This window comes from Apis laboriosa, unplaced genomic scaffold (assembly GCF_014066325.1).
Source record: "Apis laboriosa isolate Shangri-la unplaced genomic scaffold, ASM1406632v1 scaffold1_cov151, whole genome shotgun sequence".
NCBI lineage: Eukaryota > Metazoa > Arthropoda > Insecta > Hymenoptera > Apidae > Apis > Apis laboriosa.
In genome coordinates this window covers 3,010,812-3,031,477 of record NW_025222279.1, presented here as the reverse complement: position 1 = coordinate 3,031,477, position 20,666 = coordinate 3,010,812, and the positions used below count along the sequence as shown (strand labels likewise).

General features: G+C 38.5%; 1 protein-coding gene across 2 annotated transcripts in view; it reads left to right on the top strand.

The window, feature by feature from the left end:
* LOC122712420 (protein Tob1-like) overlaps positions 1 to 20,666 on the top strand; it is a 106,354-nt gene that overhangs the window by 8,599 nt on the left and 77,089 nt on the right. The window contains exons 2-3 of one of the 2 annotated variants that reach the window (XM_043932096.1): positions 978 to 1,098; positions 15,284 to 15,339. In XM_043932096.1, coding sequence (XP_043788031.1) covers positions 1,045 to 1,098; positions 15,284 to 15,339 — 110 coding nt within the window. In that variant the 5' untranslated portion in view covers positions 978 to 1,044. The remainder of the gene's footprint in view (positions 1 to 977; positions 1,099 to 15,283; positions 15,340 to 20,666) is intronic. The other variant, XM_043932098.1, reaches the window with a different exon arrangement.

Below are 20,666 nucleotides of genomic sequence, written 5' to 3'. Positions count from 1 at the left end.
AATTTCTAGTTTTTTCATTGCAAAAAAAAAAAAAATAAGAAAGAATAAATTAAAATTTATTCATTTTTATTCATTGATTTCATCGATCGAAACTAATTATTAACATTTGATTCGATCAATGGATTAATAATCCTACGATAGTTCCTTTATCATTTAATAAATAAAACATATTGATATAATTCCATAATTCAAAAATTAAACACGAATTGAATTGAACGTGGCACAGATTTATCCACATCTCCATAATGAATCGATTACTCGCGATAATTGTCGACATCCCTACAGATTTTCAATAATAAATTTAATCCGCAATATGTACACGAGTCGACATGTCAAAAATTATCGCCGCTTAAAAGCCATTGGATAATCATTTCAATATTCCGACGAATCAAAAACGAAAGAGAGTTTAAACTCGAAGATTCGCATTCTAATTTCTTCGATAAATATATATCCTTGTTTACTTGTTCCCTCGTGTTCCAGTTCTTTTATAGAAAATATGAGATTCGAGGCGAGGATGATCGAACGAGTAATAGCATCGAAACTCTTTCTCGTTTCCATTATGTAACCATGTTTTAAAAGCCAGTCGAGGAGGTAATTAACCAGTGTTTGCCGTGCAATTATACGAAACGAGGTGTTTTCGATCCATTAGCGTACTTGAACAAGCGGAGAGCTATCGTTGTCGGCCGAATAGGGAAGCATTGCGAATTCATGATGAAAAATACCGTTATCGAGTCCTGGCATTTGCGGCCAAAGTTTTTCAACGGGAATAATTATTAACGATAACGTTGTTTGTATTCGAGCATCGATACGCCCTTATCGAATCGATCATTTAAATTGAATTATTCGTCCTCGTGAGAATTACGAATATCGCGGATAGAATTTTTTTCGTCTACGAAGGGATCGTTTGCGATTTGTCGACAATCTAACACCGAAAATGATAATAAAAATTGACTTATACTTTCTTTTGTTTCTCTAAGATGGAAATGGACGATCTACAAGAAAAAAAGAAAAACAAGATAATTAATAAACTTTGAAGAAGGACGGATGTCTAGGAATTTAAAAATGAACGCGAATTCTACGCGTGGACACGTAGAGATGGTAAAGATGACGTAGAACGCGACTAAAAACAGAATACAAAAGATTCCTCCGCGAGCGAGTCATCAGAATCCACGATATCCAAAAATATATATCCGCGATATATAATCGGCTGATGAAGGTAGACGAGAGATAAAGCATGACGATTAACATGTGTGATCGAGGGGGAGAAATGGCGCGAGGAAGTGGAGAGAAGAGGAAACGAGTCGAAGGAATCGCGGGCAGCGTGGAAAGTGGAGCAATAGCGGAGAGTTTCCGGGACGAGCGCGACAATCGATCCCCGGGTCTAATCGATTCGATACTCCCACGCCCGTTCCAATCACCGGCCGCACCGACTTTACACAAGAACGCCGCGGATTGGTCGGTTGCAACCCGGTTGCGCTTCGTTTTCGTTTCGGCATCATCCATCGCGTTTTCCGGCAACCCATAATTTTCGTCCACGATCGCAACCGATGTTCCGCGCCAATTTATGGCCTATAGACGTGTCGGTACATATGGTCGCGTGCACCTCGTCCTTTCAAACATCCCTTCCATCCGATTTTTTCGAAACTCCTTGCTCCTTCTTCGCAGCTTGCTTACATGACAAATGAACTTTTCCTCGATTTTAAAAAAATAGTTTGTCACCTATCGAGGACTGTTTACCCCAGGGCTGGGGAAAGAAGATTTTGCAAATAAATATTTTACAATGTCGTGAAATGATATTTCAAATCTCGTCGCACGGTATAAGACTTTTTCAATCTTCGTATCGAACATTCTTTTGAATCCAAACACGATTGAACATGATCATTAAATTTATTACTTTCAAATGGTGTATTGCTCGTGGAAATATTTCAAATTTTTTCCAACTCTAAACACCTCTGACACAATACTACGTTGAAAGGATAATTGTCGCTTTAGTTATTATTTAAAAAAATGTCAAGTCGATTTAACGATTACTTCAAATCGAGCGACTACTTCGCCTGTTCGATCAAGATAACTTAGAATGGAGATCGGGATTCGAATCGAGAAGTCGAGCAAAGTAAGAATTCGTGTTCGGATGGGTAACGGAACTGAGGTGTTCGCGATAATAGGCCGTGGTAATAGCAGGGACGTTATTAATGAGCGATAACAGGTAAAAGGTAACGGTTCCCGTAACACGATGACAGATGCAGCTGGCGTAATTCGAGGCTGCAATGACGCGCGATTATTAATTGCACTGCGTGGCGCGGGATCGCGAATTTTCAATGTTGGTCCGCTCGATACTTTAACGGGACATTGTTGAGCGCGATGGATGGAATTGGAAATACCGCAAGCAAACCGGATAGGGCACGTGCTCGAGTAACGTGCAACGTGCAACGTTCTCGAAACGAGTGATGCAACCGTAGAAAAAATGCCATATATATATACGTACGAATCGTATTTTTATATCGTACGTTTGATAAATATTTCTAGAAAAGTATGGATTAATATAAAAAAAATTACCTCCTTGATTAATTAAAAGATCAAATTACCTTAGACGTAGCAGGATCTTCCTACAGATTGCCAGATTGTTGAAGATGCTTGATAACCTTGATGTTATTTAATCTGAAATCTGAAATGCAAATAGAAATAAGTCAATTAGAACTAGAAGCTGTAATTTAAATAATTCATAAATAAAAGATTCATCAGGCAGCCGGTACAAGTAACATTCTCTGAAAATCATTTCCGTCTCTTTACTTTTAAATTAAATTAAATCCGAGTAATCGTACTCGAATGAACTCATCGAGCAAAACTTTAAAAAGATAAAAACAGATTGATCCTTGCGAACGTGATCGATCGATAATAATCCGTCAAATTGATATTCGAATCGAATTTATTTAATTTCGATCGATTAACGATAATCCGAAAAATGAATACATCGATAAATTATTCGACGAAACGAGTCGAGTGAACGGAATCGATCGTCGGAGAACGAAAATCGTTCTCAACAAATCGCGCTCGTTATCGAAGCCATACTTCTTGGCTGTGCCTCATGCTAATGAGGTTAGTATATCATAACGTCTAGGGAACGAGTGTGCAGGTCGGAGATAAGTCCTTTATTTATACAAGGAATTAGTATGGCCTCGGTGCGCGCGAACGCGCCACCGCATCGCGCTCTGTTGGCCGCGCTATTATTCAATGGAGGCGCGCGTGTACACGGCCGCGATAAATTACGCCACGTATACTTTGCCGTCGGAAGTAAATCTTCGAGGGGTTACGCCCCCCTTTCAGGAGACTGTTTTCTCGAAACAGCGACCGGTTCCGCCGAGAAATCGAGAGTCGCCCCCCCCCTGCATTTCGTCCTGTTTTATGGCTGTACGCGCGTCTCTAATGGCTGCGACTGCCAACCTGGTGGTCCGTGTTTCGTTTTAAACACGGTTCCGATATCCTTGAATCTCGTCGAGGTTTCGTGCGCTTGATTCGTCGTAACGAAAAGAGTATTCGAGGCTGTTCGAGTATACATATATATATAGGTAAGAAACCTTGAATTTTGATTCGTGGAATTAATTTCTTTTTTTTTTTTTTTTTTNNNNTTTTTTTTTTTTTTTTCTAGTGATTTCTTCTTGAAACGAATAATGGATAAGATTCGTTTCGGAAATATTTCGTTGGAAGAATTTAATCTGTATCGAATTTTCGATTTGAATTTTTCCAGTTCAATTGATCTTTATGATTTTATCTCTTATCAGTTATTATCAGATTTCGTCGGTTTTATTAAATTAAGGAAGCTTCCTTACTTAGTTAGTTTAAGTTCCACCACGTTAGAGGAATTATACTTAAATAATTTCGATTATTATAGTAGTTTGAAGCCACCACTGTATATTTCGTCGAACACGATGTATTCATATGGATATTTCCTCATAATTACGTGTCGACAGTATGGAAACAGTGCGAAATACGACGATAGTGCAACGTTCATTAGAGATACAATAAGGTCGATAATGAAACCTTGACCGAGCTGTAGTCAATGACGACGTTCCAATAGCATAATAGAATCTGAAAAACGTCGTCGAAAATTTCAATAGTTCTCTCCTTCCTGCCCAAGTCACGACGATTCTTATCTTTTACTCCGATCCAATAAGAAAATTAAACAGGACTTGGCGATGCTTGATCGGTGTTTCGCAGGTTGTTTCATGGCGATAGAAAACGTCCTTTTCGAGTGAAAGTCGGTCAAGGGATCGTGTGTAAAAATTGGAACGAGTCGTTTATTGCTTAAAAAAGACAAAAGGAGGAACGAGAGAGAGAGAGAGAGAGAGGATAAGTTGGATTTATTTCTTTTTACAATCTAAATAATTTTTTTCTTTCTTCTTCTGAGCGTTCTTTCTTTTTTTTTTACTCCTGAAAAATGCGACTCTTGAAGAATCAACAGTTTTTTTTTGTGAATGTGCATCTATTATTTATTCGTTGGGTGTGTCCAATGAAAGTGTGTCGATGCGAGTTTCATTTCAAACAGATGAACTTGATACGCGTTGTCTGACCGCGAATGGCATAATCTACTTTGGCCGTATTTTCTTTGTCGTGAAAGCTTCTTATTGCATAAACCATTGGATTTTTCTTTCTATTATTGGAAATTAAAAATTCTATTACTCATAATAATTTTCTCAAATTTACTATTTCTTAATTTTCATCTATTCGTGTAACGATGATTGGACGAGTTAAAGTTTTAATCGGCCGTTCAATTTGAAATTTCGCGAAGGAAATAGTATCGAGATTAGGTGATATAAATGTTTTACGTTATGAATATTTAATTAGAATATGATATATCGTTTTTAATCGAGACAGTCATGCATCATTAATGCTCTAATGAAAATACAATTGATATTTCCATCTGTCGCGTTCTGTATGCTAATGAGTTTACACGATGTTTTCGTTTTATTTAACTTATACTTTGTGTCTATTTTTCTCAATTTCAAAACTTTCAAAAGAATTAATTTAATGGACTTTGAAAAACGTATATATTATCGCCGTTACGTAAAGTTATCGATTGTTTAAAAAAAAAAAAGAAAAACTCGACGCTCAAATATTTTTCTATTCAAATTAAAAATTCACGTAACAAATTATTCTTCGAATAATCGACTCAAATAAAATTAATTCAAACTCCTCTCTGTCCTCATCGTCTAGAAACTAGACTTTAAATGCAACGAAATACTTTTCAAAATTACCCAAATAATATTTCAACTTCTTCGAGAATTACAAATAAACCTTATCCTTGCTTCGAATTTTTCATTTTTATTATTAAAAGATTCCTAATACTAAAAACTTCTTCGACGCGTTTTAATTTTCTCTTTAATCATTACAATTTTAATTTAAAAAAAGAAAACAGTGTTTTACGATTTTACGATCATCACCGTCCTTAAAAAAACCAAAGTCGAAAAACGAAGCGAAGAAAATTCTTCTACGTCTGATCTAAGCGTGTGGAACATTTATTTACCCAAAAGATAAAATAATCCACGTGTTTACCGTAGGAAAACCGAGGGAAAATATACGGCGGAAGGGGGAGGGTAGCGAGTGAGTTCTAATCTACCGCGTTCGGAATTAATGTTACGTCTCCGCTCTAATACCAATCCTCTGCGGTTTCTCCCACGTATGTCGCACTGACGAGCACACGTGGAACTTTCCTCGTAAGCAGCCGGGTACGAAGTAAGTTGCAACCCATTACACAATATGGCGCATGCGAATCCATCGTTACGACTTCCTCGTTTTGGAAAGGAGGTCAATATTTGGGGCGGTGGCGCGAGGATAAAATTGATCGTGACATGGAACAGATATATGTCCAGGGTTGTATCGTTCTTCTTAGTCCCTTTGCCGATGGTGGCTCGAAAGAAGAAGTAGTTTTTCTCTTCTTTCTTTTATTACCTCCCTTCTCTTCTCGAGGATGGATAGTCGATTCTTTCGTTCGATTGTTTCCAAGATTACATAGATACTTGTTATATAGGATGGAATATAGTATCGTAAAATTTGTATCGCGAGTTACATACATGGAAGGCGTAGCAAGTAATGCATGAATTTTGTGCCATGTTGATATTAGCTTTTATGAATATTTCGCGTAATAATAATGGTACAATGTATTATATACTACGGGGCAACAATAATTAGTTAGTTATTTGTTATGGTATCAGTAAGGAGAAAGAATTGGAAAAACAATGAAGTTATTTATTATAACGACGTAACGATCTTCGATGATAAGAGAACAAAGGCTATCTCGCTTACGTCCCACATAGGCGGAACATCTTCCATATATCTTTATATTGTCTCCAATAAAGCTTACAACCTCTTCATCCCAACCCCTTACATCCCACGAGTTTACACGAGTAAAACGCCCACCCATCAATCGTTCCCGCATCCTCTCGTTCCTCTCTGTCTGACCAGAGACTTACCAATTCTACTAGTAGAACTCTCTCCACATCTGTTCCCCTAATTTCAACCTCCAACTTATAGCTTCTTAATTTATCCACGTCCACCTGTTATACCATCGAAACTATCTATACGAAATTGTAGAAAATAGAGATTTTAATCTATTCGAAATTAGTTTCGAAGAAACTCGTTAACTTATAATAATTAAAAAAGAAAAAAAAAAAAGACATATACACATATCTTCAAACTTCCTTCTGAAAATTGCCTTCTCAACAAATTTTCCAATTTTCGAATTAATTACTGTTCTGAAACTGTTCGTTACGCCGTTACATTGTTACAATTGTAAGATGATAATTTAAAAAAAAAAAATCTGACGATTGAATCATTAGATTAGATAACTCGTTTGTCGATCGAACGTCGGCAAATATTCCACGCGGCACGCGCGTACACGTTTTGTGCTTTATGCACAGCTAAGTTTGTGGTGAGGGACGGTGTTTCGGATGGCGCCACTTGCTGCGCGGTAGGTACGGGCGGGTCCACACTAGGTCACGGGTCGATTTTCACCACGTAACGTTCCAATTCGCGCTTGATATTGATCTCAGCTTTTCCGCCCACGTTACAAACCGCCTTCCGGGGCTGGCGTGGCTCCGCGTGGCCGCGCGAGAGGGTTGAAAGCGTTCTCGCCGTCCCCAAAGCCTTGCGGGGAATTCGAGGGCGGTCAGAAATCAGGATCCGCAGCCTTTTAGGGGCGGCGCGGCCCGCTTTGATGCATTCTTAGCCGCGTGTAATGGGCCGGATCCCGGGATGCGAGACAGATTCCGGAATATCTTCTTCAGTTTTTCTTAATATTATTATTTTTCTGTTCTCTCTTTTTTCTTTTTTCTTTTTTCTTTTTTTTTTTTGTTCAATCGTCGAGGGAAAACATTGAAGAAAGTAATAAAAGAAAGAGGATCTTTTTATGGAGTAATATGATAATTCATATGATTCTTTTTCTTCTTCTTCTGCATCTTATTTTAGTATGTATTTTTAATTATATCGAGAAAAGAAATGTGTGACGTTGGTGTTTCAATTTATAATTTATTGTTAAGTTACTAATGATATATTTTTTCTTCAAAAAGTGAAATTTGATATAGAAATGGAACTGGTGCAACACTTTTGCGTGGAATAAAATAAAATCGTGAAATCGTTAGTATTTTCTTCATCTTTTCTTTAATTATTTAATTTTTAATTATTTTTTTCTATTTTCTTTTTTTTTTCAATCATTGAGAGAAAACGTTGAAGAAGTAATAAAAGAAAAAAGATCTTTTTATAAAATTTGGATTTTTTAGATCAAATCAAGGATGGATAAAATAATTTGAAAGTATTTATATTATTTTTTTATATTAATTACGTGATAATCCATATGATTTTTCTTCTTCTTCTTCTTCTGCTTCTTATTTTATTATATATTTTTAATTATATCGAGAAAAGAAATGTGTGACGTTGGTGTTTCAATTTATTGTAATAATTTATTGTTAAGTTATTAATAATATATTTTTTCTTCGAAGGGTGAAATTCGATATAAAAATGGAACTGATGTAACACTTTTGCATGGAATAGAAAAATCGTTAGTATCTTTTTCATCTTTTTTTTAATATTATTTTTTTCTGTTTTCTTTTTTTTTTTTTTCAATCATTGAGGGAAAATATTGAAGAAAGTAATAAAAGAAAGATCTTTTTTTGGATTTTTTAGATTGGTCAAGGATGGATAAAATAATTTGAAAGTATTTTTAATTATGTGATAATTCATATGATTTTTCTTCTTTTTCTTCTTCTTCTGCTTTTTATTTTATTATATATTTTTAATTATATCGAGAAAAGAAATGTGTGACGTTGTTTCAATTTATAATTTATTGTCAAGTTAATAATAATATATTTTTTCTTCGAAGAGTGAAATTTGATATGGAAATGGAACTGGTGTAACACTTTTGCGTGGAATTACAAAGTCATGAAATCGTTCCCCAGTGACACTGGTTTCAGGAAAAGGACTTCGAACGTGCAGTCCTATTTTTAAAACACTCGTAACCTTACCCTTTCAGAAGATTTGCTTGCTTTTATTCGTGCGTTTGCATGGACGTGTTATATTTGCGCGGAATCAGGGAATTTCAATTTTTCCTTTCCTCCCGATATAATTTTTTTTTTACTTTGCTCGTTGCATCTAGTTTTTACACTTAGTGAATAAGTAAGAATTTTTGATTTATAATTCGAAAAAAGAAAGAAATTTAATCCTCGTCTGAAATTCATAGAAATGTTGAAGAACGAGATGGAAAAGGATTTAATCCAAATATTAACATTAACGAAACAATGACGAGGATGAAAAGCCTAGGATGGAGGAATCGCTCGATTATTGCATGATACAACTGTAATATTTCTTTCCACGATATTACGAATAATATCAAGGTATTACGCAAAAATCCTCTAGGGAAACGAAAAAGAGAAATTAATCGAATTAAAAAAACATTTCGCTTGCTTTCAAATTAATTAAAAACAAAAATAACGATTCGCAAAATAAAATCCACCCCCTTTCCTCGTTACAATCCCAAAAAATTCCAATCCTCCGAAACAATAATTAACGCGTCAACACACCTACTTTATCAACCAATCCTTCCTCTTCCCCAAAACAAATTCTTTTTCTCTTCGCCTAATTCGAATTCCTGTTCCACTAAGTCTATTAAGATCTAATTTCTCTAATTAATCGTACTCAAACGTTTCTCTCTCTCTCTCTCTTTCCCTCTCTCTCTCCAAAAAAAAAAAAAACTCGTTTTCAAGCACGATTCCAAGAAACGAAACGCGGGTTTATCGCTCGCGGTCCGCCACGAATTTCAAACGCGAAGCTTGGAGAGGTGGAACAAAGGCCCGTGGTAGATAAATCCGCGAGATAGGAGGCCCACCAACCCCATAGGAAACGGTCGATCAATCGTGGCGCGCGAAGTGGAGGTCCGCCACGGCGAAGTTACCCCGAGGTTTGCAGCGAGTCAGTCACGCCCAGGGTTCGACGACCTCGCGTGGCCGAGCGATTCGAAATCGTGCGGATGCGGAGCGGCACGAAATACTTCTCCGCCACGTCAACGCCGTTTAATTCGTGGCCGATCGATCGTCCAGGGTCGCCGGTTAAAATAGCGCGCCACCCCTCCGCCCTCGTCGTACTTTTCGACGTCACCGCCGCCGTGTCCTTGAGAGAATTCAAACCCCCACCCCTCGCCATCCGTGGAGGGCTGAGGCTAAACACGACCGTCCTTTGTATTAGCTCGCATGAAAAAAAAAAAAAAAAAGAAAAAAAAAAGAGAGAAGAACGGAGTTGAAGCGGAGGAGAGAGGGTTCGTGATATGCGAGGGTTGATCGAGGATGGAGGAGTGTTTTCAGGGAAGTGAAGATTCCGCTTGGATTTGGAATTTAGGATGTGGAGAACGTATTGTCGAGAATTTTTTCGGCGTTTGAGCGGAATAGCTTGGTGGAATTTTTTGAGGAATATAAAAATGCAACGATAGTCTTCAAAATTGAAAATATCAAATTTGATAAAACAGAACAGAGGTTAAAAAAATCAAATGGAATGTTCGATTTCCTATGTTCTTTCCTGTAAATCCTCGATATCTTGTTTCCTAGATTTTGTTTGTTTGCGACGCAAATTGATCTGGCGCGATACACAAACACGGTTTCGCTCCCATTGTCGGGATTAAAGAGTTTCATACCCTGGCAGCTTGATACAATTATTCATGGAAAGGGAAACTCTTCCCTGTTTGCGCACGCCTTTTAATAGAGATTGACGTATCGTAAATCCACGGTAACCCCGAGCTTTTAAACGGATTCCAACGGAGTTAGGGGCCATTTAATCGAGTCAAGGGCGCGTGCACCGTCCCTTCGTTACACGTCTACGAGTTTCCTGCGCGCATTCCTACGTAAAATTCAATTATACATCACCGTGATGAAAATTTCTAGATCGAGAGTGGGTATTAAAATTTATCGAAACAGGAGGAAGAACGATTTTATCCTCACGACGAAAAAATCCCCGCCCGTGAATCGAATCGTCTCTCTCTCTCTCTCTCTCTCGAGACATCTCTCGTAGACATCGCATCCTCCGTTTCAAACAGATCGCTCCGAAGAAACTGTCATTCCGTTCCACGAACAGAAGCCGAAAAAACAAAATCCTGGCGATAAAAACGAAACGATATCCCGAAAAAACACCGTGTGTATACAACCCGTTAACTCGTTACCAGTACCTCTCACAGCATCCCTCGACGGGCTGACAACCCCGAGTGCCCTCTTTTTCCACCCTCGATTCTCCACGATCGTCACGGATGCAAAAATCGAGCCGAGTCTCCCCCGCGCCGCGTCTCGTGGAAAAAAGTCGGTCGTCGAGAGGGAATGTTTTCGGCGAGCGGATCAATACCACAATCTCCCTCCTCGTTTCGCACCCCTTTTCGAAGGAATCATTTCGAGGAAATCTCCTCGAACTCGGATTCTTCAAACTTTGCGCGAATCCTTCTCTCGCGCTGTATATTCGAAATAAATCAGGCGATCGTTCTTGGAGGAGTTTCTTCTCGAGGACTCATTTCGTTTCGCCACGAAAATTACGCCGATCTTTTTCCTTTTTCGGCCGAGGATTTTCCCTTTCCGAGGACTTTCCCTTCCCTTTCGAAGGGGTGGTATTCGATGGAGGAGAAGGAACGGGGTTGGAAGAGAGAGGATGAAAAAAGTGTGATTTCGGTCAATTTCGAGTAAACAATTTTATTCTGGAAGAGTGACGCACGAGATGGGTATATGTAATTCTTCTGGGAAACGCTCGCTTCGTGACCCGTATTTTTGTCACCGTTCTATAAATATTCTTTTTTACACGTGATGCGAAAGAGGAAGATTCGCTACGTCTTATTTGAATGGCTTTATAAATTAAGAATCGGATTTATATATTTAAATCGAGTTAAAATACAAACGGCTGACGCGTAGATAGGATTAAAAAGTGAAAAGGAGAGAGAGAGAGAGAGAGAGAGAGAGATATCCGTGAATAGAAATAGAATTTCTTGCAAGGGGAAAAAGGAGAAATATCTTTATCGAAACGAAAATATCTATGCTAGGATTCGAAAATAAGAGTTCGGAGCAGATAAAAACTTCCACGGCCGACAAAAGAGCAGAAAGTGACTTTCGACCCAAAGAGGATTAGCATATCAAAGGCTCGAAGTGAAATCGTAGAAATGATGGATTCATCGACGCCGCAGCTTCAATTGCGAAACGAGGGATCGATGGAGCGGGTTCGATGATGCGAAGCCACGGTTTCTTTCTTCGTTATTTCGATCGATATTTTCCCCTTTGCGCGTACACTTGGCGGTGAAATTTTCTCTTGATCGGGAAGTGACGATTGAACGTCCAACTTGGAGTCCATTGTTCGATCGTTTCGTTGTCGTCCAACTACGATTGTGTCGAGTCACAGTGACAATGGAAACAATGGTGAACGGTTGGCGTCATCGTGCCGCGAGCGCCGACTTTCCCCGTCTTTTCGTATTCAAATTCCGGCTTCTAGAGCATCATCGTGCGTCGAATGATTTCGTCGACCAGTTACGAGCATTCATTATGTAAAGCGTTCACGCTAGACGACTTTTCGTTTCCCAACCACGAGCCTCGAACTCGATCTTAAAGTCTTTTTCCCCCGATAATAAACTTCAACGAACATCCGTAAAGCCGCGTTTACAACTTTGACGACTAAGTTCATCTTAAATTCTTCGGAATCGTCGTCACTATTGCGTTCCGAATTGAATTGAATTTTAATTTGCGCAAGATTTCGAAGATAAATTTGGCTCGATTTGATTCGGAATTGGAAGGGAGAATGTAAACGCGGTTTTACGATTTTGATCATCTCGAAGACCTAGCAGCGATTTTCCAATAAAGCGCGCGGGATTCGAAATTGCGTGGCGACCAACGTTTAATAAACGCTTCGTTTCAATGCCTCCCATGGTGTTGCGGAAAATGAGATTCCCGATACGTACAAGCGTGTATTTATTAAACGTAAAATTCGTAAACTCTTTGTTGTTTCGACAGAGGGGGCAGGACGAGAGACTAGTGGAAAGGGCTAGAAATGGATTAATGCGTTTTTGAGGGTTTTTTGAAAAATTTCAGATTTCGAGATATTTGTGTTCGTTTCAAGGAAGTTTCGTAAAATTTAAATATTCTTGCGTTTATTCAACGAGTTTCTCTTTGGCTTGAATCGGCGGCAAAAAATTTCTCCTTTCTTGAAAGCGATTCATTCGTGTTTTTCTTCTCTTTGAAGCAACTTTGCGCCGAATACAACTTTCCATTCCCGCTCCCGTGCCCTCAACTTTGCGAGATTTCCCTCTTCAGAAAATTCTTTAAACTTCTTTACGTTTCGGATCAACCTTTTTTGCAACAGTCAACTTTTTCCTCCCCACATCTCGTTACAAAAATCATTTCAACGATCTTCTCGCGCGTGTTTCCAAAAATTTCAATTCCCCCTCAATTCAAAAATATTCCAAAGAAAAATTCAAATGCAATAATAACTTCCAAACTATCGAACACTTTACGTATCCCCGAAAATAAAAGATCTCTGCCCAAATTTTCTTCGACTGTCTATCCCCTCCCAATGTAGGAAGATAAAAAACCAAACCCAAGGATCGAAATCAATTCCAATCGCAATTTACGATACAACCGAAAGCTCGAAATCGACGCCATTTCGATAGAATTTCTCTTCATCGGCGCAACGGATCCAATTACCATCCCCCTCCTCCTCCCAAAGTAATTTCCTTTTTTCTCAAACCGGTTCCAATCAAGTACAAACCGATACCCTTAATCCCAACTCAACAGGAATCCTCCAGAAAGAGGATCCCCTCTGTTACACGCCGATTCCGCGTGTAACACGATCCCCTCTCCTCCCCCTCCCCCGATTACTCGCAATATTTCGGCGCGCGATACAACACTCCATAATTGGTGACAGCGAACGAGTTCGCACGTCTTCCGAGAAACTTTTATTACCGCGCCTGCTATTTCTGATGCTCGGTCGCGCGCGATCGCAGCCGACGTCGATGCACGCGCCGAATTGCACTCGAACCTTTTTTCTTTTTTTCTTTTTCGCGCCACCCACCCCTCTATCCCTTCCTTCCTTCCTTCCTTCCTTCCTTCCTTCCTTCCTTCCTTCCTTCGTCCAACAGGCTTAAAAATTGAACCGGGTCGCCTGGTTGACTCACACTCGCAGCGGGTCGTAATCGAAACTGGAACTCGAATCGGCTTGAAACCGGTTGATTCGAGTGAATTGCATCAATAATAATAGTAATGATAATTGACAAGTGAATATCCAGCACGGTGGTATTGCAGCCGGGTCGTGGAGGAGGCGTCCACGTGTATTTTTCAAACGATTTAATGGATCGCCCCGCGGGCAAATGGATTGCATTCGAGGAAGAGGTAATGGAGTCTTGGGGTTTAGAGGTTGGTTTTTACGACTGGGGAGGGGACCAGGTTTTTTTTAATTTGTTGGATAGGAGCGAGCTAGTAAATCAAACGAGGACCTCGTTCGAAAGCGAGCTTCTTTTTTTCCTCTTTCTTTCTTTCTTTAAAGTAGCTCGGATAGTTGGTTTTTTAATCGCTCGTTCGTGGTTTATGGAACCCCCTTTGCCAATTATCTGAGTGGATGTTAGCAGTGTTTTGAGTTTTGAATTTTTTTTTTTTTTTTTTTACGAAAATTATCGAAATTTGGAATAATAATAATAAGGGATGTATCGATCGATAAATGGCTTTCGAAGTATTTTGATAATATGTAGGTCGTATATATAGATCGTGAAAGTGACGGGGAAAATACACGAGATGATTAACGGAAAACCGACCTTTTTACATCGCGGTAGATCGTTCCACGACGTGATGTAAACATTCGTGACCGACATACGCGGAACTCACGCACAGTCGTTCGAACTTTGACCCGCGAACTTCGTTAATAACGTAGCACTCGAGTCCGGTTCACGGTCAACATTGTTACACTTCCGTTAATTTTTCTTCGGTTAATTACGACGAGACAATAAACAACGATGGATGAATCTTTAACGTCCGTTTATTTTGATAATATTTTTATATTCGTTGATCAACGATCGACGAAATAAATTTTCCTTTCCACGCATAATTAATTTAATTAAACGTTGTTGAAAGTTGAATAAAAAATAAGATTAGATATTCAAGCTTGGAATTACGTCTGAGACGTTTCTTTGCCAACTTAATCCAGTTTCTACTTTCTAAATAGATACTTAGGACGAATTCCATTCGCCGATTGTCCACAGGCTCGTCTACGGCTCGAGTCGTGAAAGTGAAGCAGTAAAAAAAAAAATAAAAAAAGAAAAGAAGACCCATTGTCGTTTTACGCGAGAGAGTACGCTAATTAGTATTTTGCCGATCCATCGATTCTCGATTTCCTCGATGCGAAACACCTACAACCGTGTCGAATCGATTTCGCGCTTCTACGATCGCCGTTCTCACTTGTCAATCCATTTAGTGAAAGTATCGGCGATATTAGATCGAATCGCTTCGTCTGATCGATTCTAATCCATATCCTCGAATATCGTAATATCGTTATTTGTTCGAACTACACTTTTTTCTTTATAGAAAAATTTCCGTCCTGATCCTTTCGAGAGAAACGTAGCAATATCTAAATATTTCCTCCTTATCGATCAAATATATTTACGAATTTCAATTTTCATCAAAAATTTTCAAGTTGTAAAATCTTGCAATCTCGTAAAATCTTCTCGATAAATTCTTCTTAAATATCATTTTCTCACCAAAGGCTAATCCAATCGATCTAACGACGTCTTTCTTTTCAGATCGGGGAACGAGGCGCGATTCGAGGCAGCGACCGATCACGACAAAACCGCGCAAGGTAACGCAGCTTTCACTTTATTCGTCTCGCCTTTTGGCCAATCTCGAACGTTCAAAAAAATAAGAGATCTAACCAACGCGTCAAAGTATCGGAGAAAATAATAAAACGCAAAATTTCACGCGAAACAAGAAATTTCAATCCTCGAAAAAAAAGCGCAGAGACTTCGATTCACGAACGAGGAGGAAGAGAAACGAAGATTGATTTCGAAAAAAAAAAAACAATAACACTTTTCGGCTCCCGTTACATCATATTACGCCAGCGTAATATCGTTGACTCATTTCCGGCCGATTTATTTTAATATTCCGGGTATGATGCACGCCTCCACGTCCCATGGTTAAATGCGTTCGATAAATATTCGAAGGCCGAGAAAGTTAATTCGTCAAAGTTAATGGACAGCCGCCCATAAATATCGCGTGGACGAAACGAATTCCGGTTTGATCGACGAAACGATGGATAACGATGGATCCAAGGGATCCAAGCCGATCTTTTCATCCTGACGTGAAACCAGGGATTTCAAAGGAAAACGGGGGAAAAAACAGATTAGATAACGAATCGCTCGATGGAAATTGATAAAACGCGAGAAAATATCGCGATATGACATCTGGTGACCCCGCGCCGTTTTTCCCAACCGCTTTTTGACCGATCGTCGATAAATTATTTTCGACGCTTTGTATTTTCGCGCTTACCTTGGATCAAAGCGATAAATTAATCCCGTGGATATTATTCCGTAAAACGCAACGATGATCACGCTGAATATCCGTAGTTCGATTTTTCGATGTGTCGAATGGAAATCGGTCGATCGATCGATCGTAGAAGAAAAAAGAAAGTTTCGCCAAGAGATCGAATCGAATGTTTTAGTAACAATTATGGATATTTCTGGACCATTGTTATGCTAATCGCGCGGTTTTTGAAATTTGTCCGGCCGCCAGATATAATATCGCTCGCTATTATATCGTTTAATCGTGATGTTGGACGCGAAATTGCGCTTTCTAGATGTCGATATTTTCGAGCGTGTTAACCGTTGAGTTAAACAAACAGTAATGCAATAAAAGTTAGCCGCTTCGGTTGAATGGAACCGCCAAATCGGTTTGTCATCACTTCCCTGAATCGTTGTCGAGAGATTCATCGCGATGCATTCTCGTCGTTTCCCAATTTTTCTCAATCGAGCCACACGAAATTACAATAATATTCGTGACACGATAAATCGATCTTCGACAATTCAAACTTTTTTCAACTTTTCCGCTAAAAATTTACCTGTTTTCGAATTCGAATAAATAATATTCGTGGAAAAGAAACAATGTGAGCACGAAACCAACCAATCGAAAATATCAAAAAAAAAAAAAAAAAAAAATANATCGAAAATATCCAAAAAAAAAAAATATATGCTCGCTTTTCGCGTGATTCCCAGAAAATTTTCCAATTTCCACTCGTAATAAAAGATAACGCGTGCCAGCTGAGTCGAGGGGGGGCTGGCGGAACACGCGCCTCTTTGATTTATCTGTCGTCTGTTGTCACGAGGACGCGTCTTAGGCCGTCGTCTCTCGAAACTCGAGGAACGGGGCGTACGTACGTACGCGTGTCGTAACGAGAGGGGCATTCACGGTACATCGGAAAGAACGACCTTGCTACATTATTAGACACCGCGCGCGGCATTAGTTAGAACAAAAGCAGTGCTCGCATACCTCTTTCCCCGTCCTTTCGTTTCGTTAGAGGGCTCAAAAGTTTCAAAGAAGAAAAAGAAGAAGAAGAAGAAGAAGAAATATTCTCGAGGATATTTTTTTCGGAAATATCGATACCGCAACAACTGTCGAGAGACTTGCACTCTCGAGTTTTATTCTACGATTTTACAGAGGTTAATAATTTTTTTCTTTTTTTTTTTGCAGTTTAAGTTAATTTTGGTACTACTACGTTTTTAATATTGCGAACAGCTGCGAGGATCCAAATCCACAAATCCACTTGTGTACAGGAATACGTGCACATATTTTAGATCGTGATCTGTGCAATCTGTTGAAATTATATTTGAAAATGACTGTCGCATCGTGATATACAACTGTCTGACTGACACGAATAACTAACTTTCTGAATTTCTATATATATATATATATCGTCGAAACGTCAGTTTTTAGCTTTAGGGAAACGGAGAGAAGAAGAAGGAAACGCCAATTTTTTTTAAGGAAATGGCGTAGCTTAATCGCCACGGTCAAATGAATTTATAAGCAAGAATTCGTAAGAGGTAATTAGCAATTTCAAACATTACGACGAAGGATAATAACGTAATAATAATAAAATGTCACCGCCCATTACGAAATGAAACTCGAAGCGAACGAAAAAGTGGCACATGTACGCTTATATTTATAACGGGATAAAAATGAAACTTTCTAAACACACTGTATATAAAATTGAATTTCAATCCCGACGACGATAATAAGCTAATACGATCGACGCACAGTGGTTCGAAAGACAGGATCGAACTTATTTTTTCCCGATTTTCATCTTACACGGAGATTTAATTTTTAGAAAACGAAAATTGCTTTCTTATGATTTATTATTTCGTCAAAAATGTATATAACATAAAAATATATAGAAAAATAAAACGTATAACTTGAAATAAAATATAGAAAAAAAAATTAATAAACACTTAAAATGAAAATGAATATAACAAAACAAAATTACAAACAAAGTTTTCCAAATACGGATTATGTAACATTAAAAATATACAATTAAAAGTATGCTAATTTTATTTACTATTTGAATATGAATCCGATGACTCGAGTGACACGAGGATGAGATAAATGGATTGGATAATTTGTATTACAAATTGACAAGAGAGATAATGGAATCTTTTGAAAAAAAAAACTAAAAAAAAATAAATAAACAATTGGACAACGCAATAATCATCGAAGCAACGATCAAACGCGTCATCGGCCTTTCTTGGTTTGCAAGAAACGAAGAAATCGAGGGAAAAATACACTCGAATACGCGCACAGATTCAGCGTCCAGCGCAATGCGGTAACCCGAGTCGAAAGTTTGCTATTTTTTTCCCCCCTTGATTCGTACGCGGCCAACCACAATATTAGCAGCCGCGTTTGACTCATCGCGGCGATTTCCTGCGAGCCACGTTGCTGCACATTTTCGCGTCGCGTTCCCCCCGCGAATTTTCCCCAGCCTTAACAAGCCTCTCGACAAGCGAAATTGGTTAAAGCGAAAAATACTGGATCTGGAGCTGAGCCAATCGTACTATTCGCAGAGCGAGTGGCACAAAATAGCTTTGTTGTGCGTCGAACGTCGTGTCCTCCCGAGACACTGTTTCCCGCGCGAGGAGATGATATCGTGGAATCGTGACGCTCGAATTTTCCTGGATAAATCGCGACGAATGGTTTGTGCGATCCATCTCTGCGTCTCTTTCAAATTTTTGCTAGGTATCGTTGAAGAAGAAATTTGGTGGGTTTCAATTTTGCTTTTATAGGTAAAATATTAATATAATTGGTGTTTTTGATATCTGGAATTAATATCGTAATAATGAATGACAATTTGTAAGATGAAAGTAATAACTGTTTGACAATTCCATTTCGTAAGTAAAAAGTATAAAATTCTATAATTGGTGGGATTAATAATGAATAATAATTTGTAAGATAAAAGTGATAACGATGTATTGTCCGTGATAGAAGGCGAGACAATTTCATCCCCTACGACTAATTAAAAATCCATGGATAAAGATCCATCCGGTACAACCACGCCCTAAAAACGGCGTTTCAATGAAAACTCCCTCAATTTCCGCGGCAGCTAATCAAGCTTCGTCATCGATCACAGGCCAACCGTCTTCAATCCCTCGCGAAGAAAGTTCAGAGAGAGTCCAACTTCGACAAAAGAGCCTGTATATATATACAGAACTCGTTTCCAAGTAATATTCGGATCCATCCGTTCGAATCTTATATCACTTGGATCTATATCGTCTTTCCTATTCACGATCATAATAATAAATAGGGTCGAGGAGGAAAGAGACTCGTGAGTAGACTCGTTCATCGAATGATCGATTATTAATCACCATCCGTTATCCGCGTAAAATTTCTTCTTCTTCAAGTTTCATTTCGATGGAAATATCATCGATAAAGAAAGAAAAAAAAAAAAAAAAAAAAAAGAGAAAAGATTCGTAGCAATCTCGTTCTTAATTCGATATCAAACGTATGGCGTAAAATTTCTTGGAAGTTTACTCGGGCCACCATCGATAAAATATAAGGAGAGAAAAGGATACACGATACCCTATTCTTTATTCTTCATTCTTTAGCGAACAATCGACTTTATCCACGTTATACAATTCCCAATGGTGCACCACCAATATGAAAACAAGATCCAAAAGAAGAAAGATTCGTGATATCTCTATTTCTCTATTCGACATTGAATGACGTCGTAAAATTTTTTCACCGGCTCTCTAGCGCTCCACTGATAAACGAGATTCAAAGGAAAAAGAGATTCGCGATATTCTATTTTCTACTTTCCAATTATTATCCCTTGTGAAATTCCCTTATTGGAAATAGTTAGCCGAACATTGACGTGAAAAACGAGATCGAAAAGAAGAAAAACTCATGGTGTCCTGTTCTCTATTCACCATCGAATGACGTAAAATTTTTTAATTGCCTTTCCATCAATAGTATTGATAAATCCAAAGGAGAAAGGAATTCGCCATACCCTATTCTTCCTTTCCAATTATTATCCACGTGAAATTCCCTTATTGGAAATAGTTCATCAATGACGCATCACTGATACGATGAAAAGAAAAATCGATGGTATCCAATTCTCTATTCGATATAAAAATTTTTCACTTTCTATGAATAGCATTGATAAACGAAATCCAAAGGGAAAAAGAATTCACGATTCCCTCTGTTCTCCACTTTCCAATTATTATCCAGAGAAATAGTTCACCAATGATGCATCATTGATACGAAAAAGAAGAAGAAAGAAGAAAGGATTCGTGATACCCTATTCTCCATTCGACATAACAAAATTTCTGCACTGGCTTTCTATTCCAATAATCTATACCAATAAACAAGATCGAAAGGAGAAAATAGGGATTCACCCTATCCTCTATTTCCCATTCGTTACAATCGACGTTTTATAAAATTCCATATCATTGCTTCAATAGTACGCCACTGATCCAAGAAGAAGATCCAAAAGAGGAAAGATTCCCTGGTATCCTTTATTCCCCTCCTCAATTCGACATCGAATGGATCAACGTCGTAAAATTTCTACGCTGGGATTCCACCAATACAGTGCACCATCGACGCGACGAACGAGATGTTGAAGAAAAAGAAAGAAAAAAAAAAAAAAAA